Here is a 24,406-nt window from a genome sequence, read left to right as displayed (position 1 = left end):
TTGTCAGGCGCGTAATCCTTCCTCCAATGTATCTCTAATGCATTACATTTGGTTTTCTCCATTTATAGTTGGTCATTGAACCATGGGGCTGGGGGGCGATGACTATTTCCTCTAGTGTGAGAGGAAGGTAGGCAAGAGTCAGCGGCGTTACTGAGTCACTGTTGTGTTGCATTAGCAATACTTTCCATGTTATGGCCCGGTTTATATGGGTTTATGCTAAGAGCTTGATTTAGTTGAACAATGTTAAGGTGTTTCCAATTTTTCATAGGTGTAGCGAGAAAGACAGACTGCATGGGAGTAGTTGCTGGTAGTCTCAGGCTAAAATTAATTAGGGAGTGATCTGACCAGCAAATGGGGATGGTATCCTGCCATATTAGTTCGGTGAGATTGGTAATAATCGGGTCTAGTAAATGCCCCACTTTGTGAGTAGGTCCGGAGTTTATTAATCTCATATTTAACGTTGTCAAGTCTTCCAGGAGATTGGCACATGTAGAATTAGCTGTGTCGTCTAAATGTAGGTTTAAATCTCCAAGTAATGAAAAATGTTTAGAAGCTAGAATGAGAGAGGTTATGTAATTCACTAGTGTGGAAGCCCAAACAGTGGAGTTCCCGGGGTTCTATACATCAGTAGACCTGATAGCGTGAAGTTAGGGTTTATAGTTAGTTTGAAGAGGCCAGCTTCACAGTCTGGAATATCAACCGGTTCGAAACTGCATTTTAGCTCTTTATTAAAGATGGTAGCGATACCACCACCAGTTTTACTCGCTCTATCCTGTCTAACAATCGCATAGTTGGAGGGGAAGGCTGAGGCTACATCGGGGCCCACACTGGCGTGAAGCCAGGTTTCGGTGAGGAAGAGAGCACTGGGTTTTTCTTCTAGTAGCAGGGTAAAAATATCTAGCTTATGTTTGGGTAAAGAGCGGCAGTTCGTACTGTAAAACAGGAACTCTTGTGCCTTGGGACTCGGTTTCTGTCTCCGCTTTGTATTTTTGTTTCTGTGGTCAGGGTAGGGTTGGAAATTAGTAAGAGTAAAGTTACAATGTGTACAAATCGCATTGCCAAATAGGGGTACTTCGAGTGTAGCACAGTTTACATGTAAAGTGGGGCGAAGTGACTTTAAAAAGTCTGGGGGCATTACCAATTTGTTCTGGGTCGGCGTAGCATAGCCCTCTGCCCGTGCCCCGTCCTGGCCCGGATGGGCACAGACGGGCTGGTCTTTGGCGTGTCTTCGGCGTGTGGACGGCACGGACGCTGCACGCATCCGCTGCGCGTATTAGGTGGCATTAGGTTATGTAGAGGACAGGCTAGTATTCAGCTCCGCCTCCACCTCACTCGCCCTATAAGTGCCTGCACCGGGAGGGAACCCAGAAGAAGGTACCGCCCTGCACCTTACCACACAAACAAGCCTAGCGCTTGCGGTGGACTCAGGTTGCCAGGGGCGACAAGTGCCACAGTAGTAAGTACCGTTTACAATTTTTAAGAGGAAGAAGGTGCTTCCATGCAATTTTTAAAATCAATCGCTTCAGTGCAAATTTTTAAAATCAATCGCTTCAGTGCAATTTTTACAATCAATCGCTTCAGTGCAATTTTTACAATCAATCTCTTCAGTGCAATTTTAAATTCATTCGCTTTCGTGCAATTTACAAGTCAAACGCACAGCAATTGCAGTCTGTCAGGTCGGGTATCAACCTAGCGTGCTGCCACCGTTCGTGCGCGTGTCATCAGGGGGAGAGCAGCTTAGATTGTGGGTTATGTAGAGGACGGGCTAGTATTCAGCTCCGCCTCCACCTCACTCGCCCTATTAGTGCCTGCACCGGGAGGGAACCCGGAAGAAGGTAAAGCCCTGCACCCTACCACACAAACAAGCCTAGCGCTTGCGGTGGACTCAGGTTGCCAGGGGCGACAAGTGCCACAGTAGTAAGTACCGTTTACAATTTTTAAGAGGAAGAAGGTGCTTTCGTGCAATTTTTAAAATCAATTGCTTCAGTGCAAATTTTTACAATCAATCGCTTCAGTGCAATTTTTACAATCAATCGCTTCAGTGCAATTTTAAATTCATTCGCTTTCGTGCAATTTACAAGTCAAACGCACAGCAATTGCAGTCTGTCAGGTCGGGTATCAACCCAGCGCGCTGCCACCGTTCGTGCGCGTGTCATCAGGGGGCTGATGACACGCGAACATCAGAAGGCTCTTTGTCACTGAAAATACATACAAAGCAACCACCACAAACAAGGCACAGTCGCGACCCACCCAACCCCAATCCTGCACCATGTCCAACTGAACAATAGCATCTACTCTGGAAAAAGATCTGGTGCATCCTCACGGTTCTGTGCCATATGTCTGTATGTCACAGTTTAGACCATTATCTGGAAAGGCTGTACAGGTGCCAGCACGATACTTCTATATTCATTCACCTCTGCCATATTTTAGCATGCTTATGGGGTAATCTAAATGTTTGGAAAACAGCCACCTCTGCACCCATACAATAATCCAGTCCTTTCTTCCAAACCCTGATTAGCGGCAGTACGGCCACCTTCCAATTCTGGGCGATGTCGTCCTTAGCCAAGGTAAGCCCAAGAACAATAAAAGTTGCTTGTACCTGTTCCCTCGATCACTACAGTACTATGGAGGAGATCCCGATCCAGGCAAGACGTTTCCCCAGGACAATGTTAATGTGTCCAGCTTAATCCTAATTAATTTTCCCATTTGCGCAAGGGAAATTTGGAGCTGATCTTTAAAGATCTTCTGTGGGATTGGAGATACAGACCCGTGGAGCACCTATAGACAATGTGGCAAAAACACAAGTTTTGCAAATGAAATCCAGCCAATTACAATCAGTGTCAGTATGTTGCAGAATGCAATAAAGGATTTCAGTCCTGTCAATACACTCCTCATTCCGGAATGGTGGGCCTCCATGTCATGTGATATATGAATACACAGATGGAGTTAACTATACGTCTTCCATGTGAGACAGGCAACATCAGGGTAATCACTTTCTTTCAGGGTCTTGAGTAAGCCCAGTGGGAACAACCAGGTCCAGTTTGTGTGCAATCCATATGGCTTTCACAAACAGATTGAACTTGGTTTTTAAAGTATATAAGAACATCATCTACATGTGGCAATACCTTGTGTTTCTTTGTGCATAATCTGATACCTCAATCGTGTAGAGTAATACCAGGCACATATCCAGCAGTTCCATGGTCAGCACAAATAAAAGGGTGATAGGGAGCATCTTCTCTTGTTTCCATTTTGAGGACTAAAATCTTTGAGACTAGTCAGCCCATGTTAATGCTGGCGGTTGGCCTTGTGCATAATAGTTTGATTGAATTCAGGTATGTTTTTCCCACCACTATGTGTCTTAGCATCTTCCTTATGTGCATCCATATTGCCACTGAATAATGGTAAATGCCTTTTTAATGTCTAATACAGCCAAAGCATATTAATCTGCCATCATTTCTATACTTTATGAGTAAGTTATCTCAGGTTAAATAATGTTCTTTTCCATGATGAAACCCCACACTGATCACAGTGCATCAAGTGCTCTATCACGTTTAATGATCTGTTGGTCAAATAGTTAGTTTCTTCAGAATCTTTGCATTTGCACTAATCATGAAAAATGTCTGGTATGCCTTTCTGTCATTGGCAGGCCCGGACTGGCCGTTGCGGACACCGGGCAATTCCCCGGTGCGCCGCAACGGTGGGGGCCGGTTTTGGGCCCATGGGGCAGTTTTTGTTACAGGGCCGTTTTTGCAGCATAGCTGCCAAAAGCGGCCCTGTAACAAAATCGGCCGAAAACCGGCCCGACAAGGAGCTCGGTTGCAACCCCAGGGGGCCGGCCGAGCACTTTGCCAGGGCCGGTTTTGGTTTTCAATCCGGCCCTGGTCATTGGGGCGTGTGCCTCTAGGTATACCTCACCCAATTTGTCTACTACTAGCTCTGTGTATATTTGGTACATGTCAATGGAAAGGGCTGAGAGTTTTTCCCATTTGCACCTTCCATATCTTAGTATTCAATTCAGCCTGGGTGATGATCCTTTTGGTCTTCAGTGAGATAGGCCAGAAAGAGGTCAGTCATATACTCCCATATAGGATTCCCCTCTGCTTGGCCAGGCTGTGTATAAAGTTCTGCCAATTGGGAACAAGAGGTAGAGTAAATGCCTACTTGAGCTGCGATGTCCTTCCCCCATATGTTTTTCAGATGTACAATGAGAAATTCTGGCTTTTCCATCTATAACACCACGCCAACAGCCTGTTCATTTTATCTCCCTCCACACATAAATGTATCCAGTTTGTCACATGCATTTGCCATTAATCGTTCCCTTGTTACTATAACAGAACTGGGGCAAGTTACTCTCCTGGTCTTTTAATATCTACTCAAGCTGCAACCTGATCCCATATATTTGTGCCATTTATTCTCTTCCGGAAACCACCTTTAATGCCTCCCATTCTGTCACCTTTTTATTAGTGCTACCCCAGTAATGCTTAAAATAGAGCGTGATTAACTCCCTCAGCCAGCTCACAAAGACCCCATCTGACAATGCTATTACCACGAGCTGCCAAGCTGGGGTCCTTGTGCTACACCTAAATCATATAAGTTACCATTAATGGAGAGTGATCAGACAAGAACTTTTGCAGGCATGCAAACCTACTCTATCTACTCTATCTATGATGTTATTCTCTTTTTATCAGGATATAGTGTAGTTTTTGAGTGCCACACGTGGGTGAGTAGCAAGTGTAGACTTTATCAGTAAGTTTTTGTGTCCTCCATATACATCAATCAAATCAGTTACCTCCATTGTGTCTCTCAGTTAGCTTAACATAACATTATGGTTGCACCTTTATTAGGATGCCTGGCTAGTTGGCTATTCACCTCACAGTTGAGGTGCCCTTCCCACACCAGTTCACTGTCTATGTACAGCATAATTACTTTCATTAAGCTCCCACAGAATCCTCTGTCATCTTCATTTGGTGCTTTAATGTCTTGGCCATCCAGGGCACCATGCTCTAGGAGCAATCTTCCTTCGGGTCTGTCTCTACATCCTTCATTTGGAATGGGACACCTGCTTACACCCATTTCAGACACACCATGCATAACTGGAATAGGCTGCCTCACACAATTTTCCACTCTATCTTTTTGCAATTCTTCCCAATATCTTTTAGATCCTCCATCATGTCAATCCATATATCAAATCTTTTAAAGAAGTAGAAGATTCTGTAACAATTCATGCAGTTACTTCGACTTCTTACCTTCCATGTTACAAAATGCCCCTTACCTGTACCTCTCAATGGGCCATGCTCTGTATCATCCAGCAGCACAATGCCCTCACACACTGTCTTCCATCAGTTTCTTTACAGACGGCATGATATCAGTGCTGGCACGCATCCTACAACATACAAGCCCGGAATTGTAAAATTTAAAACAACAGTTGTTTCCGGCTCTCCCCTGCAGAATACTGGGGCCGATAACAGTCAATACAGAAACTTGGAAGAATGCTTCCTAACAACGTTTTGTAACAATCTCTAATAAAAAAAACAAGAACCGTAAAGCAGAGGATCGTGCTCAACATCATGGCACCCAAGCTGAATTTCTAAGGTGGTTACTCATGGACCTGGGTGACAGGCTCCTCCCTTCATCAAGATAATGCCTGCTTTTCTCATATCAACTTTGTAATCTCATTATCGGTAAATTACAGTATAGGTTGTTGAATCCGATTCTCAATTCTTGTCTTGTAACTTTAATTTGTAAACTTTCAGCCACCGCTATCTTTTACTCTAAGTGCATGCGCATAATTCAATATTTAAAAATGTTGATTATGACTTTGCATGCAATTGCCACTTACAGAATGTCATCTCGATCAACCACTGCATGACTTATTATGCTGCTTGCATCAGTCAATCAACAGACCACCCACTTAACCAGTAGTACCGCTTCAAACATCTCTCTATAACATCACAACATGCAACATACATTAAGAAGAATTGCTAGATTTTTAAGACATGAGAATGAGTTTTCCACATCAGGATAAGGATCTCACAAGTAGTTATTTTACCTACTCAGTATCCAAAATAGAGTTCAAGACAGATCTCCTCACTTCACGGTTACTCTGCACACATGAATTGAGAGTGACTATCTTCATGCACTGGTATCCTGTCTTCGAGCCGCTGTTCAGCATGGTTGCTCAATGCAGGGAGGGCACATGATGTAGAATTAGAACAACAGTATTTCTGTATGTTTCTCGGGATCCACCTGCCATTGTTCTCGACCTCTGACTGAATCCAATCTCTACCCACTATCACACCACCTCTGGGGATGTAAAGAAGTGAGATTTTTCATCAAGATGGCTCATAGATTCGTCAGGTCAATCCAACTTCATTTAACGTCCATGTCTTTTAGTTTCTTTTTCACCGATGTATCAGATTTACGCAGCTCCTGGACTCTTTTAGTGTACTGAGGGAAATATAGTATGAGCTGGTTCTTGTACACAGGTGTTCCCATTTTGCATACCTGTATGAGGATTAAGTCACAATAACGATGGGTGACTGCTTGTGTGATTATAGCTCTAGGCACTGAACCCAATGGAAGAAGTATTGGCAATGCTTTGTGTGCCATTTCATTCATAAAAATGGTAGTGTGTTTTGGGCTTCGAGGTATTGGAGGATTCAATTCCCAAGCAAAAGTTCAACTGATGACCCAGCCACTTTCTCTGGGAGGTCAATGCATTTTAGATTGATTCATGGCTCTCCGCCAGTTTCTTTGCATGTGCCCACAGTGCCTTTCAAATTGTTTACTTCATGCTGAAGGCAACGTGCTCTTCTGGTTGCTTGACCCACCTCAGGTTTGTTAACAGAGAACGGACCTCAGGAGATCTTGCCTTCCAGCACTTCTCTCATACCATAATGTCTCTCATGGATAGCTCCAACATCTGTTTTCCCCTTGCCCTTTCACTGGCATGCCTCCCGTTCATAGTGAGGTGGCCTTTACTGTTTTGTTGTTCTCTATAGGCTTTGTGTTTACTAATGATGATACATTGTGTTCTACAATGTACATTCTAAAAGGGCAGTGCAGCTTCCCAGGGTCTTTACACTTAGTTAGTTAAATAGTTACAGGTATTATTTTCAGACCCTAGGGAACATCACTGATTCCAGAGACAATCCACCCTGACTCTCCTCCTTGTAATATTCTCTTATATGTTTTCTAAGACAAAGCATTTTGGGTGGTTGAGGTTTAGAGTGGTCTTATTAAGTCCTCATTGTTGCACACTTTGCCTTTCCCATGTCTGGTGTCCTTATTCACAGATCGCAGTGTGAATATTGACTTGAGAGGCACAAAACGTCTATCTCTTTACGGTAATGTAATCCCTCGGTTTCCTGACCACATTCTCAGAGGTAAACAGAGGTGAAACCCAGCTTTCTGTAGTTTGAAGCAACACATCAAGCCTTCCTGGAGTTTGCAAAAAACATTGCTTGGTCCTTCACAAGGCTTCCAAACAAAGACTTCAATGCTGCTGCTTCAAACTGAAGTAGAAGGCCTTCTCTGAACAAATCCTGGCAGCATATGTCATAGGGTGACCATGCAAACTATCTGGTTCCTTGAACCTTCATTCTCATTCTTACCATAAATGCCATGCTAATAAGAAAGCACAGGCATATTCCCCAAAAAAGCACAGCTTGCCAGGAAATCAGAATTAAGATATAGTTTTGCTTTGCCAATTTTGAGACGTGCATGCTGTGTTTAATTCTTGCTGTTTCTGAGGTCTTGTTTGAATTTGGCCAATCTCTATACCAAAACCTGAAGGAGCAACACAATTGTTATTATTATTTTTTCAAGGCACCAAAAGAGACCATCTCTGAAACCTTAGGATGGGTTAACTTCAACAGATCTGATTACAAATTGAATCAGAGACAAAGATCAACTTTCTCACCAAAACGTTCAAGTGATATTGTGGCATACCAGCTAGAAGGTAGACTACTACTGCAGTATTTGATGTTGTGCATCTTGCTCTGACTGAATCCAACAATGGCACGGTTTCAATTTGACCAATTTTCAACTTGGAGTAACTTTGAATTTAGATATTTTAGATGATAAATGACTTTACACATAGCAGATGGACGGAGGCATTGTGGAACTGACGGCGTGGGTGTAACATACCCCTGTTTCTCGCCAGGACCGGCTCGACTTCTCGCCGCACCCGCTCCGCGGGTGCCGCTTCGAGTTGGTGTGAGGCAGCGGGCTCCAAGGCGGCTCCCAAGGCGGACCGGGTAAGAGGCTCAGCGGGGCTGCGAGCGTGCAGGGACTCCAGTGACCAGGAGTCCCTGCGAGACCGGGTCACAGCTGACGGTCCGCTCTCCCTGCTGGCCCGCCCCCCGCCCCCTGCACCTGGTAAAAGGAGCACTCTACCTGCTATCTTTGGGACGCTTTCCTGCCAGACCCTATTGACGGAGGCATTGTGGAACTGACGGCGTGGGTGTAACATACCCCTGTTTCTCGCCAGGACCGGCTCGACTTCTCGCCGCACCCGCTCCGCGGGTGCCGCTTCGAGTTGGTGTGAGGCAGCGGGCTCCAAGGCGGCTCCCAAGGCGGACCGGGTAAGAGGCTCAGCGGGGCTGCGAGCGTGCAGGGACTCCAGTGACCAGGAGTCCCTGCGAGACCGGGTCACAGCTGACGGTCCGCTCTCCCTGCTGGCCCGCCCCCCGCCCCCTGCACCTGGTAAAAGGAGCACTCTACCTGCTATCTTTGGGACGCTTTCCTGCCAGACCCTATTGACGGAGGCATTGTGGAACTGACGGCGTGGGTGTAACATACCCCTGTTTCTCGCCAGGACCGGCTCGACTTCTCGCCGCACCCGCTCCGCGGGTGCCGCTTCGAGTTGGTGTGAGGCAGCGGGCTCCAAGGCGGCTCCCAAGGCGGACCGGGTAAGAGGCTCAGCGGGGCTGCGAGCGTGCAGGGACTCCAGTGACCAGGAGTCCCTGCGAGACCGGGTCACAGCTGACGGTCCGCTCTCCCTGCTGGCCCGCCCCCCGCCCCTCACGCCCCCTATATAACAGACGTAATCTCCCGCAGCGCGGGACGCAGCTCGGGGCGAAGAGCGGGCAAAGAGCGGGCCGTTCGAGGACGGCAGCGGACGGCCCTGGCCCACCCCCCCTGCTATTCCTACCCCGCTTGTTGCTCTTGGGGTAAGCTGGGCCAGTTAAAGAGAGCTAACCCACCTAGTAGTCTGTGAGAGGGCCCCAACACAATACAACACTATAGTAAGTATTATGAGCACCAGGATGACTCGTAGCAAGGCCGCCAATAGGGGTTCACAAGTCAGCGGCCCGATGGATGACTTCATCACCCGCACTAACATAGCCATTGATGAAGAAATATCCAAACTCCAAACCCGGGTATCCCTAGAACTGGCAGCCGCACGTAGGCTGTCTGAGGTAATGGCTCACTCGAAAAAATCCTCTCTAGGCCATATAGCCTTTGCTGTCACCCCTGCTCGCCCTGTTCGCCCAGATAGTATTGTTATTCAGGCCGACCTCCACCATCCCCCGACCACTCCTTCTTTCATTCCCCCTTTAGAGCAAACACGCACTGTAGAAGACCTAAGTTTCCCTGTACTTTCCCATCTTCAGCCCTCCACCCTTAACTTTCCTGCCCAAGAAACTTTAACCACCTCTTGTGCTTCCAGCACACATTCTAAAAGGAAGCGCCAATCACGCTCAGCCTACTCCCGCAAAAAGGCTAAAGTGGCAGGCTCCCAACATCTTACAATGGCTAATACCCAGGTATGTACTGCCTTACCCGAGGGCCCTATAATCCCACAGCCAGCATGCCAAATAATGGGTGACGGCTTAGCTACTACCACACCAGAGGTTGAGGGGTTGCAGTTACAGTACCAGGGACCAAATAATAAAGAATTTATAGACCAAGTTTGGGAAACACTAAAAAAACTTCTTTCACCACTCGACTTAAGACTATCTAGAATAGAAAACAATTTACTCGAGATGGAAAAGAGCATTATTGCTCTGGCCACTCTTGGCCTAAGAACTCTTGAAAACCAGGGCGTGTCTTTATCTGACCCACAATTGCCAGCTCCTGCTGTACAAATTGAGCAGTACCCCGTGCCAGCACCTGCTGCTTCCAGGCCTGTTCCCAAGCCAAGGACGGTGGCTGTGGATCAAATTTCTACGACCGCTAAATCCCAGGCTCTACAGCCGCAGGTTCCCGCACGGATTCCGAAGCCACAAAATACAACTTCAAATCTGGCCCCACCTACCGCTAAATCCCAGGCTCTACAGCCGCAGGTTCCCGCACGGATTCCGAAGCCACAAAATACAACTTCAAATCTGGCCCCACCTACTAGACTTCATCATACTGAAACCCAGGGCCACCGTTCAAAAGAAAATTTCAGAGGTGGCTATATTGATCTCCCTCCTGAGGCCAATGAGTATGTAGTTGTGTTGACAGGCGTCCCTGTCCTTGGCACTGACCAACACGAAAATCATTGGTCTTTGAAAAATAAAACAATGCACTGGCTCAACGTCCATAGGCCGGCTTCTAATGGGAGGAGAAGCCGGGTAATGATGGTCCGCAGAATACCTTGGGTGGGACCAACAAAGAAATCCAAACATGGGGACTGTGTAGTTGTAACTTTTGACGACCCACATACAGCACGCCACATCTGGTCTTGGCCAACCAGTGAAGAATCACTTGTTATCCCGAGGCCGCTATCTTATTTTTACCCCCCACGCCAAGAATACACCCAGGCGGTCAATTGGTCCTTGGTGCAGCACCCTCCACGGAACATCCATCCTATGAGGCCAACGGACACCTTTTCACATTGGAATGGCCTCTTAACCTATAATAGTTTTGGAGGCCTGGAGGAGGTCGACTGACTTTTTGTGCCCACTATCACTCCACAAGTAGGAAAAGCTTTGTCCTCCACGGTTCCGGAACCATCTGGAAACCAGACTTACAGCCCTCAAAATAATGTTGGCGTACTTTTGCCTCAATCGCCACGTGTCCTGGATCTGCCCAAAACGGCTACTTCAGACTGTACAGGGATGAAACTACGGCCAGACCCCCACTCTCTAACCGTATCTCCTCCCGTTCAGCTCAATCAACTGGAGAGCGAACAGCCTGGTAGTGCTGGCCCCATCGAATCATATCGGACTAAGATCTCCTTTATACCAACTATTCAGGATGAAGAAAAATCTCTTTTTTCTTTGCACGTTCCTAAAATCCTTCCACCCGGCGATTCCCCATTGAAGATTTTAAACTGGAACGTGGCTGGCCTTGAACGTAACCTTGATAATCCGGAATGGAACACCTTCCTGGCACCCTATGACATCTGTTTGCTTCAGGAAACATGGTGCCAGGAACCTAGACACAGAGTGGGTTTTTCGACCTTTTATGTCCCGGCTGTACACCAACAAGGTTCCAAAGGACGCCCGTCAGGTGGTCTTCATATCTGGATTAATATAGCTCTTGACTTCAGCGTCCTCCAAAGAACTACTGAATCTCTCGACCTCCAATGGCTAACGCTCCAACATAAAGGGGGACGGAAGCTAGAACTGTTTAACATCTATCTAAGGGACAGCAGGAACGGAGGATCTTCAACCTTATCAGGTCTAAACAACATCTTGGCTGGCTGCAACGCTGAGTCTCTCATCCTGCTGGCAGGCGATTTTAATTGTTGTTTTGAGCCTCTAGCTGTAGAAGATATCCTGGACACTAACGAGGAGGACAACAGGAGGGGAATCCCCATCTTGAATCTTGACCCGATCCCGAAATGGTCACAACGGGCGATCGACATAAACGCTCTCTGTATGGAGCATAACCTAAGAGCAACGAATGGGCGTTCCAGATCAGACTCCAAGGGCACCCATACATATAACAGGACGGGTCATTCTTCCAGAATCGATTTTGTCATGCTCAACTATACCCTCTGGTCATACCATCAAGACATGGAGGTTATAGAATCCTGCGATAGTGACCACAACCCTCTTGCGGTAACTATTTCTAATCCTTGGCACCAGGCCTCTCAAGAAAGCACAAATCAGATATGGAAATCGACACGTGAGATCCTTCCCTCGAATTGTGGGAGACGTCTCAAATGGGCAAGAATCGTATCCGATGAGGCACGGATGACGCAAGCTAAAACCATCCTACTCCAGGCTGAATCTAAGTTTAGTTTCACAAACGGTGATACTAAGAAGTCTTTAACACTATTCTTAGAGACAATAACTGCGCTAAGTGGGCTATTCACTTTTTTTAAACCCAGCGCCAGAAGCGCTGTAAAAAGTGTTCCAAGATCAAATGGAAAGTGGTTTACAGCGAGTTGCCGTAATGCCAAAAGTAAACTCGTGGCTGCTGTCAAAGGGAAGGACCAAACCACTATCAGGTCTGCAAGGAATCTTTACAGGAAATCTGTGTCCGAGGCAAAGCGGACATACGATTTCAATTTCTGGTGTGACCTAACGGAGGCAAGCACAAAGAAAGATGCCAAGGGGTTTTGGGACTTGCTAAGGTCAAGAGAAAAACCCGTAGATCACCAATTGACCTGTAACATTCCTGGTGCTGTTTGGTTTGCCCATTTTTCGAACTTGTACACAGCTAAACCAGGGCTCATCCAACTAGACCCGCCATTAGGGTTTGGTTCTACAGTTCTACCACCTAATGATGATGTATTCACTACCCTAGAAGTGGCGAAGGCAATTAGCTGTATTGTTCCCAATAAAGCGGCAGGCCCGGATGGGATCCCGGGCGATCTGATAAAAATTAATCCCACATTTTGGAGCAGACTTATTGCAGACCTACTCAATGAGGCTACAATGGGGGGATCCTTACCTGATTCCTGGAGGGGCGCTGAAGTCGTCCCTATTTTTAAGAAGGGTATCAGGGAGGACCCAGCAAACTACCGCCCCATTAGCTTGTTGGACTCAACGCAAAAGGTGGCCGGGAAAGTAGTATTGGGCAGGATCCTGGAGTGGGTGGTCGATAACCAGATACTATCTGATTTCCAAGCGGGGTTCAGAGCAGGGACAGGTACCGTCGAGCAGACTTTCCGCCTTCTAATGCTCTATTGGAAGGTAGTGGTGCTAGGAGGAGGCAGTTTATACCTAGTCTTTATAGATTTGAAGACGGCCTTCGACCTAGTCCCACGAGCACTACTGTGGAAGGTCCTTGACGGTTTAGGTCTACCTCCCTATCTTCTGGCCCTATTGGTAAAATTTCATGCAAAAAACTTCGCCCAAATCAGATGGGGTGCCCAGGGAGAAAAAACATCGCGCATCCCAGTAGACAGGGGTGTCCGCCAGGGATGTGTGCTTGCCCCCACTCTGTTTTCGTTATACGTGAACGGAGTGGTGGAGCATCTTTTACAACATCCTGCTGATGCACCATCCCTGGCCGGGAGGAAAATCCCGACACTCCTGTTTGCTGATGACACCCTCCTGATTTCGAAGACACCGACAGGTATACAGGCGCTACTTTCCAGCTTTAAGGCCTTTTGCGATACCAAGGGCCTAGCAATAAATATTGGTAAGACCAAATTCCTTGTTCTGAATCCCCCGAAGAAATCTGTAAAACCCCCCACTCTAGACTCCGTTCCATTAGAGCGGGTCAAAGAATTTGACTATCTGGGCATTCGCCTTTGCGACAGTATGAATTGGAAGGCCCATCACCAGAAAGTGTTTTTAACCCACAAGAGGGTTGTTGGCGCTCTCCTCAAAGAACAACGTGCCTCTTCTACAAAACCGATCGGGGCACTGCTTGACATCTATAGGGCTAGGATTGTGAGTGCAGCGTTGTACGGAGCAGAACTTTGGGGAACCCAGAGAGTGGACACCTTGGCCCACCTAGAAAATAAATTTCATAAAGACTTGATGAGGCTACCCCAAAGCACTCCCACTATTCCACTCTTGCTTGACGCTGGCACTCGCCCTATCTGTGATCAAGCCAAACTACGTCCTTTATTGCTGTGGTCCAGAATTTGGAATGTTCCTGAACTTCATAGTTACGCGGATGCCCTAAAGGATGTCTTGTCCCACCCTGGCTGGCATAAGATCGCCTGGCTTAGAGAGGTGAAGAAGGCGCTTACCTTGCTTGGTTTGGGTTCTGCGTGGGAAAACAAAACTGCACCTTCCAAACAGGAGCTGAAGAAGGCATACTGGACTTGGGTTGACAGCGAGAGACTGTGTAAATCAAACCATCCAAAAACTGTTGCCAACTTCCTGATGGTCAAATGTAACCCCTCCAGAGAAGCTTACTTGGACTTGATACACAGCTCCCATGATAGGGCTCTGTATATTAAATTCAGGGTTGGGGTTTTACCCTTGTGCCAGTTCACTTCTACTTGGAAACCGCCCTTGCAAACTGTTCCCGACTGTCCATTTTGTGAGCTGAAAACTGAATCTGTTGCACACTTTCTATTCGAGTGCCGAGCCTACTTAGCTCCCAGACGGAGGTGGTTGAAGCCTCTTTTCAGGAGCCTAGGAACTCGTTCACATCTGGAAGCCTTGAGAATACTGCTCTCAGACGCAAGACCCTTCTTTTCAATCTGTTTGGCAAAGTTCCTAGGATGGGCCTGGCGTATAAGAACTGCCAAAAAACTGATGATTCAATAATGTCTCCCCTCCTTTTTTAACATATTTTTAGTCCATCGGACAGATCTCTTTTATTGAATAATGAATTGTAAGTTGTTTTCGAATATTGTTATATTTTGATGTTCTGCTTTTATGATATGTTTTTATATATCGAAATAAAGCTTACTACTACTACATAGCAGATGTAAGTGCATCACAGGAATAGTTCTTTCCAGAGGTTTGACAATTCACTTATGTTTTTCTTGCTTTTGTTGAGGTACAGTGGTGATTATAACGGTAAACGTGACAAAAATCAGCATATTTCCAAGCAATCCCCACTCTCAGAATCTTTCTGCAGGTGGTCCAGCTGCCACAGAACTTATTGCACAGCAACTTTTAAAGGCCTACCTACTTACGGTCGACCCTCAAACACAACTTTTTAACTGCTATATTGACATTGCAGTCTTGAACCGGAAAAACAATAATGCCCTCCAAGCTCTGGGAGAACTCTCACAGCTCATCAGGAACATTGTTTATTTTAATTTTCAGACACAAACCTTACACTTGACATTACAACACGGCCAGCAAGGTAGTGTCATAAAAATAATGCTGCCGTATTGATAGAAACTCAAATAAAGAATGTATACTTAAGTTGTGTGAAAACTACAACTTGTAAGTTTTCACAAAGAACCTTTAATTCCACTTAACAACATTTTCTCAGGTAACATACATACAGAGATATATAGCGGGGACAAGATATGGAAGAGCTGTATACATATATTCCAACTATAACATGTGTGAAACCATAAGTTTCACACATGTTATAGTTAGCTGGACATTTCACTCATACAAAACCATTGACATTCCCCCGTTATAGTTAGTTCAGCTTACTATAACTCGCGCGCCCGCAATCCACTGCTGATGACGTCACATATTACATCACTCATGACATGGTCAGTAACATCACTCATGACATCACTCATGAAATCTCAAATGACATCAGTGATGACATCACTGATGACATCATCCTTGTGAAAGAGTGGCAGACCTCCTCTCGCCCTAATATAACCTTTGATACACACATTGCAAAAATAGAAACTAAAATTTTCAAAACAACGGAGATACCAATACCAGTTAGAACAACCTATTAAGTAATTCCAAAATCGACATACACATCCACTCATTCATCAACAGTTCTATATAGTCACTCATACATGTACTCATTCATCGTATGTACTCATACACCTATAAATCCTGTTACACATCTACACTCATACGTAGAGTTACTCACACACAAACTCACACATGCAAATAAACTATCAAACATCCATTTACTTGCATATACAGCTATACACACACCACTACACTTACTTCTACAGAAACGTAGTCATATTCTCTTAAACAATCACTTGTAGAAACATATACTTATTTATACAGGAACTCTTCCAATCTCTCACTCTCATATATACTCACTTATATACATCAATGCTCACATATACTAGTTTAAAACATATGTACATACTCATAAAGACACTATTGAGACAATCATTCACTCACTAACAAACCCATACACACACTCATCCACCCATACAGTCCTGCACACATGCTGTCTTCAAAACACATACAAACAGTGTGTCACTCATTCATGCATCTATGCGCTAAGTAATATCCCCCACCGATCCATACAGACACTCATACTGAAAATGTGAATGTGGCAAAGGTGACATGAAAGATGTGTTTGCAGTGCTGTCCAGAGGCAATCCAAACAAGCACTACTCTTTTGGGACTGCCAGCATGGTTAAGCATGTTAAAACCCAACATCCCCGCAACTATGCCCGTGCTGCATGCAACAGACTTCGGGATGAGCCTCTACCAGCTGTACCCAGCACATCTGCAGGAGCATCAAGTCCTCATCCGGTCATCCGTCCAGATTTTGGAGATTTGATTATTTTGTGCAAATTTTGCAAAGATACTCTTTGCTATCGAGAACAATCCATAGACTTAATTTGCAGGCACAAACAAGAGCACCGTTGCTCCCACTCTTAAGTTTTTTTGGTTTATTTTTTCCAGACTGTTTTGTTTCTGCAGTTACCTTTTTTCCTCTTTAAAAAAAAAACCAAAAAATTTTGGGGGGAAAAACCAAAAAAAATACAAAACAACAAAAAGCACAAAAAAAAGTTCTTTTTAGAACTAACTTCACTGGTCAAAAAAAGAGCTATATTAGTATGATAGTGTGTAAAAGTTTTTTTTAATGAATGCGTAGTGCATAATTGAATGAAAGAATACATTGGTAGTGTATGGTGAATGTATAAGTTCAGAACTATAAGGAGGTGCTACAGCATAACTCTATAAGGTGTTTACTTGCAGTGTACAGTAGTACTTCCGAAGCACAGGAATGTAACATATGTACATAAATATGTTACAAGTCTATGTTTCCCTCTGCACTGCTGGTGAAACTGCCTGGGTGAATGGATTAGTACATGCAAAACTTAACTGACCACAGAGGTCAAAAGTTCAGCACACTGTAAAACACTCCCCCTCAACAACTTTAGACTTTGCATAGGTACTTACTTATAGGTACCAATAAACACAAAGGCTCTTTTTAGAACCAACCAACATCTAAACGCATAAGCTTGATAGATATCTGATAAATATATATATATTTTTTTAATTTCTTGCTTGGATACGTGTACCCGACGCCTTAGAAATCGCGCAGCATACGTGGTAGGATACGCGTACCCAAAGCGTGCACACAAGAGGTCGCGCTGAGCACCGCGCTGGATACTCACATCCTAATTTTACCGTAAAAAAAGCCCCGGGTAGGTGGTGATCACCGGAGCTGGGGGGCCCATCATGGACCCCAATTTAAAAATGTAGTGCCCCGGGGAGGTAGCAGTCCCCAGGGTGTTTGGGGGGGGGCTCGAAACCCCAACACAGGTTTTTTATTTTATTTAAAAAAAGAAGCCCTGGGGGGTGGCGGTCCCAGGGGCTGGGGTACAATAAACACTTTGGCCCCGGGACTTGGCACCCCAGGGAGCTAATTACAACTAAAGCGAGCTTCGGGGTTTTTTTTTCACGGGATACGCATATCCTACGCGGATTCACAATTTCTTTAATAAAAATGCTTTTGGTAGGACCTCCTGAGCAGGCCTAGGGGGTCTGGAGGTCCTATGGCAAATAGCAAACTTTTCCTCTATATCTACACACTCAATCTACACACATATACATGTAAATAACAAATCACATTTCTTCCTAAATTAATTCAAAAGTAAACACACATTTCTATTGCTTGAACATTTGAACCCTTTCCAACTAACATAACTTTGAACCCTGCCCCCAATTTGCTTTCTGCTGTTACCATAGTAACAGGCCATGCAACAGTCAACTGAAACACAGGTCAAAAGTTCACCATGGAATGTTACTAAACCAAACAGAAAGTGTGCTTGAACTCTCAAAATACCACCTTATCCTATGTAATGTTCCTTTCAAACAGTTCTTCTTAACCAATAAGAAACATACTTTTAAAAAATAGAAACATGCACCCTACTTTTTAGTCTATAATATTCTCAAACAACCAATCATTTCTCTCCTTTTTTTCAAAACTGCATCTCACCCACCATCTTAGAAAAACCTTACTTCTCAAACTGCCATTTCATATACAAACACCTCTGAGTGCATCCAGACCTTCCTTCAAGACGCTTAGAGTGTGGATTGTGGGACACAGCTATATTTTCTGGTGCAAAAGATATCCTGAAAGCAGAGGTATTGAAAAAGACCTAGCGTTGCCAAATGAAGACATTAAATGGATTGGACAGAGAGGATTAAAGTGCCACCAATTGATGCCATTGGTGAAATAATTTTTGCATCTCCAACACCCTGACCTGATCATAGTGCACTGTGGTGGCAATGACCTAGGCACTTTGACTGGAGTAGGGCTTGAAATGCTTATGAAGGACACCTTTGTAGAATTGATTTCACTTTTCCCTCAAACTGCCTTTGTCTATTCTAACATATGCCAAAGGCAGAAATGGAACTGGTCCAACCAATATTGTCCACAGATTGAGGAAGCTAGGAAACATGTCAATAAAGCTGCTTCTGCATATCTCAGAGATTATAGAATGGGGTCCATTTTCAACAACAATCTGCGTTTTGATATGGACGGCGTCTGTAGAAGAGATGGTGTACATTTTACAGATGAGGGTAACAGAGTCCTAATCAACAATTTTAGACTCTGCATAGATACTTACTTGTAGGTACCAATTAACACAAAGGCTCTTTTTAGAGCCACCCAACATCTTACCACATAGGCTTGATAGATATCTGAAAAATATTTTTCTTTTTCTGGCTTAGATACGCGCAGCATACATGGTAGGATACGCGTACCCAACGTGTGCACACCAGAGGTCTCGCTGAGCGCCGTTTTAAGTTGGGGGATTAAGTCCCCTTGAATCCTGAGGGTCCCTGGGGGTCACCTAGCCCACCAGGTACCTCTAGTAAGCACCAGGGAGATGCCTTGCAGAGAGGTGGTCCAAGGCCATGTCCCCTTTTGCTGAAAATGTTTTAAGCAAACTCTCCCTTCTATCCTACGGGAACAGGTAGCCTTGCAATATTGAAAAACAAAATTGGCAGTATTTCACTATCAGGACATGCCACAAACACCAGGTTATGTCCTGCCTTTCACATACACTGCACCCTGCCCACAGGGGTACCTTGGGCCTACCGTAGGAGAGACTAACATGCTCAAAAAGGGAAGGTTAGAACCTGGCAAGTGGGTGCACTTGCCAAGTCGACATTGCTGTATCAGACCAGACTGCACACAAGCTCTGCATTGACAGACCTCAGTTACATTTACAGGCTGCTTATGTGGGTGGCACAATCAGTGCTGCAGCCCACTAGCCGCATTTGCTTTACAGGCCCTGGGCACACACAGTGGACTGACTATTAAATCTAATATGCCAATCATAGAAACACAAGGCAAAAATACTGGGGAAACCCACGCCAATGATGCCAGGTCTACCTAATTCTATAGTAAAATCCAGCATCGGAAAAAGACAATGTCAGTGAGCAATTGCATGTTTTCGAATGTCTTTTTTTTCAATTTGCTGAGATAATATGTACTCCTCTGATTAAATCCCTTCTCCTACACGCTGCATATTTTGGGCACTTTCCATTCCCCTCCCCATTGTGGAAAGTATTTATTACAGCGTTTGACTGGGGTAAATCTTGGACTATTTCCAGAGTAGAAATTGCTCAGAGAAGTGTGTGGATGACCACAAACTGAACCTCTGTTTGTGGACGTTTATACGCTCTCAAGGCTAACCACATCTTGAAACTCTGCATGGGATTTTCTCTGGTTTAATATATTGCGATTACACAGGAGGAGCTATGGGCCATATGTGTCATTCCAAATTGCAATCGCAAATGCCAAAATTCGCAGAATTTAGGCGTTTGCAATAGCAATTAGGCTGAATGGTATGTATGAAAGCAAAACTGCCTTGCAAAATTAGGAATTGCAAAATTTGTGATTCCTTATTTTGGGATTGCATTTAAGGAATCGTAAATTGCTATTCCTTAAATGCAATGTAAGAAGCACAGAAAAAGTGCAATTTGGCCTCAAGGAATCGCAAATTACCACCAACTTCAAGTTGGTGGTAATTTGCGATTTCTTAGAAAAATGCACTTTTTTGCATTTTCAATGTGCCATGTGGAGCACATACATGCCCTTGGGGCATGTATGTGTGCCACATGTGCACACATGCACATTTATGGGGTGCAACAGGGTGTCCTTTTGACACCCTGGCACCCTTGAAATTGCATTCTCAATTTGCGATTCTCTAATTGAGAATCGCAAATTGAGAATGTCTTCCCATTCATTCCTACGGGTCTCTAGGCCCATAGGAATGAATGGGGAGGTATTCCTTAATTCCGAATCTTAATTTGCAATTCACAATTAAGGAATATGTAGGATTCGCAAATTTATTTGCAAATCCTACATACATAGCATTTTGCAATTCTCAAATAGCGATTCTCTAAAAAACGCTATTTGAGAATCTCAAAACCTAAGTTTCATACATATGGCCTGTAATTTATTATGTTGCAAGGTCATCTTTTGTGAATTCACGGCAGTTGTAAATCTAGCAAATTGCTCTTATAACACTGTTTTGTGAGAGAAAATGTATCTGTGAATTGGAACCAGTGTTTCATCAGTATCATAAGCAGTTCAACACCGCGGTCACTAGCCATATACACATGTTTGGCTTTCACCTATGACAACAGAGCTGGGGCTACAACATCTGCATGTACTTAGGATTAGCGTTTTGCATCCTAAACAAGATAGACATTTGAAAATACATCTGCTATTCGTACTGATTGTCTTTTTTAATTGTAAGGCAGTAGCGAAAGTTGCTGATGTTCTACCAAAGGGCCATATGTATCAAAAAGTCATTTTGCGATTCTCACCTAGCGATTTTTGCGAATCGCTATTTGAGAATCTCAAAATGCTATGTATGTAGGATTTGCAATACATTTTGCGAATCCTACATATTCCCTAATTGCGAATCTCAAATTGCAATTCGCAATTAAGGAATACCTTCCCATTCATTCCTATGGGCCTAGAAGCCCATAGGAATAAATGGGAAGACATTCTCAATTTATGATTAGCAATTAGCGAATCGCAAATTGAGAATGCAATTTCAAGGGTGCAAGGGTGTTAAAAGGACACCCTGCTGCACCCCTGAAATAAGCATGGGTGCACATGTGGCACACATACATGCCCTATGTGCATCACATGGCACTTTAAAAAAATGCAAAAAAGTGAATTTTTCAAAGAAATCGCTAATTACCACCAACTTGAAGTTGGTGGTAATTTGCGATTCCTTAAGGAGAAATTGCACTTTTTTGGTGCTTCTTACATTATATTTAAGGAATCGCAAAATTTGAGATTCCTTAAATGCAATCGCAAAATAAGGAATCGCAAATTTTGCGATTCCTTATTTTGCATGCAGATTTGCATCATACATTCATTTAGCAAAAATGCGATCGCAAACGCCGAAATTCTGTGAATTTCGGCGTTTGCGAACGCGTTTGTGCTTGATACATATGAATCTAAATCTTTGCTTTCTTTAAGGACTCACAAGTGTGAGAATGTGTTAGTGTATTCGTTAGGTGTTTAGGCATTCCTTTGCTGTTAAGTAAACCAAACTTTTCAAGCAGCCTTATTGTGGAGCTAGTCAGTGCTGGCTAGGTCAATTTTATTTAGTTCCGGTGTAAACTCGAAATGTCAACAAATGGAATAAACAGCAAGAAAGACATTTTAGCCACTGTGCCTCATCCCGCACATACTAGGAATGCCATAGTTAGTGCGGGCGGGTGAGGGGTGAGAAAGGTCCTTTTGTCCAACTTTTCATTGCTTCCAGGAACTTTCCTGGCATCTTGAGTTTGTGCTCGAAAATGTCACCCAGGAGGTTGTCCTGGCCATAGGCCAGCATTCAGCTCTAAAACTGTGGATCATATTTTAAAGAGATTCAGTTGTGGAACAGCTAGCTGTCAGGGCCTCTGACAGCTTATTATGTGGAACTGTTATTAAAGACTCTTTTTGTTTATTCACTCACCCTTCTCATATATATTGCAGGAGTTGGAGGTCACTAACACAGTCCCAGAACAGCCCACGGAGCAAATGGTGGAGTTCAGTGTCACACTCACTAATCAGAAGTTCACGGCAGAGCTCAATGATCCGAGTTCAGTGCCCTACCAGGAACTGGCAGCCGACTTTCAACTCAAGGTAAGGCAGTGGAATACACCTATGACTTTCCATGGCGTCATAGTAGGAAAGCACGGCTCCCAGACTTTATTTCTGTTTCTCTTCTCTCACTCTCTCACGCTTTCTCCTGTCTCTATCTTTGTTCCATATCTCCCTATCTATCCCACTCTCTTTTTATCTTTCTTCCTCTCATTTTGCCTCGGTTGGACAATCTTCGTTTGTACATCTCTTTCTTGCAGACGTACCTATTATTTCTATCTTTTCCGGCATATTTCTGCGAATTCATTATAGTTAGCCCTTTTTCCATATCTCTCTCCATGAGTCTTTTTTTTTTCATTTTAATTTTAAGTAATTTTTAATGAGAACTCATAATCGTAGATATGATGCCAGTGAGTGACAGCAGATGGAAGCAATAATGGCTGCACACCACTAGGATCGATTGCAGAAGACGTCCTTCAAATGTATTTTTTCCCATTATCTATGTAGTTCAAAGACAGTAATTTTTTATTCCTTCCTAGCTGGTGGCTATTTATATGTATATATATGTATGTACAGTGACTTTTATAGCATGAACCTAGCAGCAAGGAAAAATATGCTCAGGGAGCAGTTGAGTACAATGGGTGGGTAAGCAAATGGGGATAAAATGAGGGTGAAAAAGGAGGATGAAAGACAAGCACGGTGGGACAGGCACCAAGGGTAACCTATCATAGCACGTAGTAGAAGTGAAGAAAGGAATGGAAGGGTGCCCAGTGTGGGTTCGGCAAACAATATATGAGGATGTAAACAGAGGTAGTGCAGACAGAAGGAAATAGGTTGAAATAGGAAATGTAACAGCAGAGGGGGCGTGATTAGCCCAGTGGGGGTTCTGCATGACAGAGGGAGGGGAGAAAGTAGAAGGTGCAGGGCCTCTTCAGCAGTGCTTGATTTATAAAATGATAAGCGCTAGTGCTCAAAGCTCAGGCCAGAGACTGGTGCTATTAGAGGTAGACATGCCAAATACCATGGCTGCCTAGTCTGGAATTTACCGCATACTTCGTGAATCAACCATCAGACACTCCTTGCCCTTTTATCTCACTCCTGTAGGTTCCCTTCTTTCTCCCTTCTGACTTTGTTTCCATCTTTCTTTTTTGTCATTCTTTCCTCTTTGTGAATATTTTCCCTCCCTTTCTCTCAGAAATTGTCAGATGAGGATAAATAAGCGCCTGTTCCCACAAATGAATGCCAGTGGACCCCACCTGCTCAAATTAAGCACTGCTCATCGGATGAGTACACCATATACGGGGTTGCTTACCAATGAGATGTAGTTTAAAGTATGGTCCTAAGTTGTTTTTTGAAGTGGAGGAGGCATGGTGCCACCATGGCTGGTAATGTTATTGTGAATGAGGAGCTCTAAGGATATATTCTTATTTGGGGGAATGGTAGAAAAGGGGTAGAAGCCCGATTTCTAAGTCTGATTAGAAATATTAATTCCTATCAGGATGCAGACGTTCCTTCCAAAGTCAACATTTTAAACCTAATTCTCAGATCTTTGAGACCACTCATATGCCTGCGTCATTTCTAATCAATGACAGGGCTGCTGACAATTTCACAATTGCCCAGATATTGATCAAGACAGATTTAGCTGCATACAGCAGGGTTTCTAAAACGTCTGGGGTCATGGCCACTGTGTTCAAGCAGAGAACTTACTTAGTAGAGTTGAAAATGGGAATAGCAAGCTAACCACACTAATATTTATTATTAAAGAAAAATGTTGTAGTGTCGCCACAGATTGAGAGACTGAGCATGCGACTTCATGTGAAAAGATGTGGAAAATGTTATGCAAAACCAATCACAATTTACTGTCTTCATTTTTATTTACATAGTTTTGTAAATCGCGATCCAGTGGTGAGGATGTTGACAGTGGCTGCCTTCCTATGTGCATTTCTGTATGCATGCAGTGGAACACAGTGCATAGGTTAACATCTGCTCGTCTATATTAGTGACTTATTAGGATGACCTCAAACCTTGTTCTGGTGATGAATGCACCCAATTTTCCTCAATTGACAAGGGCACCGGGTGCATTCTTTCACAGCCTGGC

General features: G+C 44.3%; 1 protein-coding gene across 1 annotated transcript in view; it reads left to right on the top strand.

The window, feature by feature from the left end:
- The window catches only part of IMPG1 (interphotoreceptor matrix proteoglycan 1), a 1,759,499-nt gene that overhangs the window by 798,833 nt on the left and 936,260 nt on the right, over positions 1-24,406 (top strand). Inside the window, exon 7 of the mRNA XM_078648092.1 lies at positions 22,201-22,350. Coding sequence (XP_078504218.1) covers positions 22,201-22,350 — 150 coding nt within the window. The remainder of the gene's footprint in view (positions 1-22,200; positions 22,351-24,406) is intronic.

The sequence above is a fragment of the Lissotriton helveticus genome, chromosome 6 (assembly GCF_964261635.1).
Source record: "Lissotriton helveticus chromosome 6, aLisHel1.1, whole genome shotgun sequence".
In the NCBI taxonomy this organism is placed as follows: Eukaryota; Metazoa; Chordata; class Amphibia; order Caudata; family Salamandridae; genus Lissotriton; species Lissotriton helveticus.
Note: the sequence above shows the minus strand (reverse complement) of the source record. Positions and strands in the feature narration are given on the sequence as shown.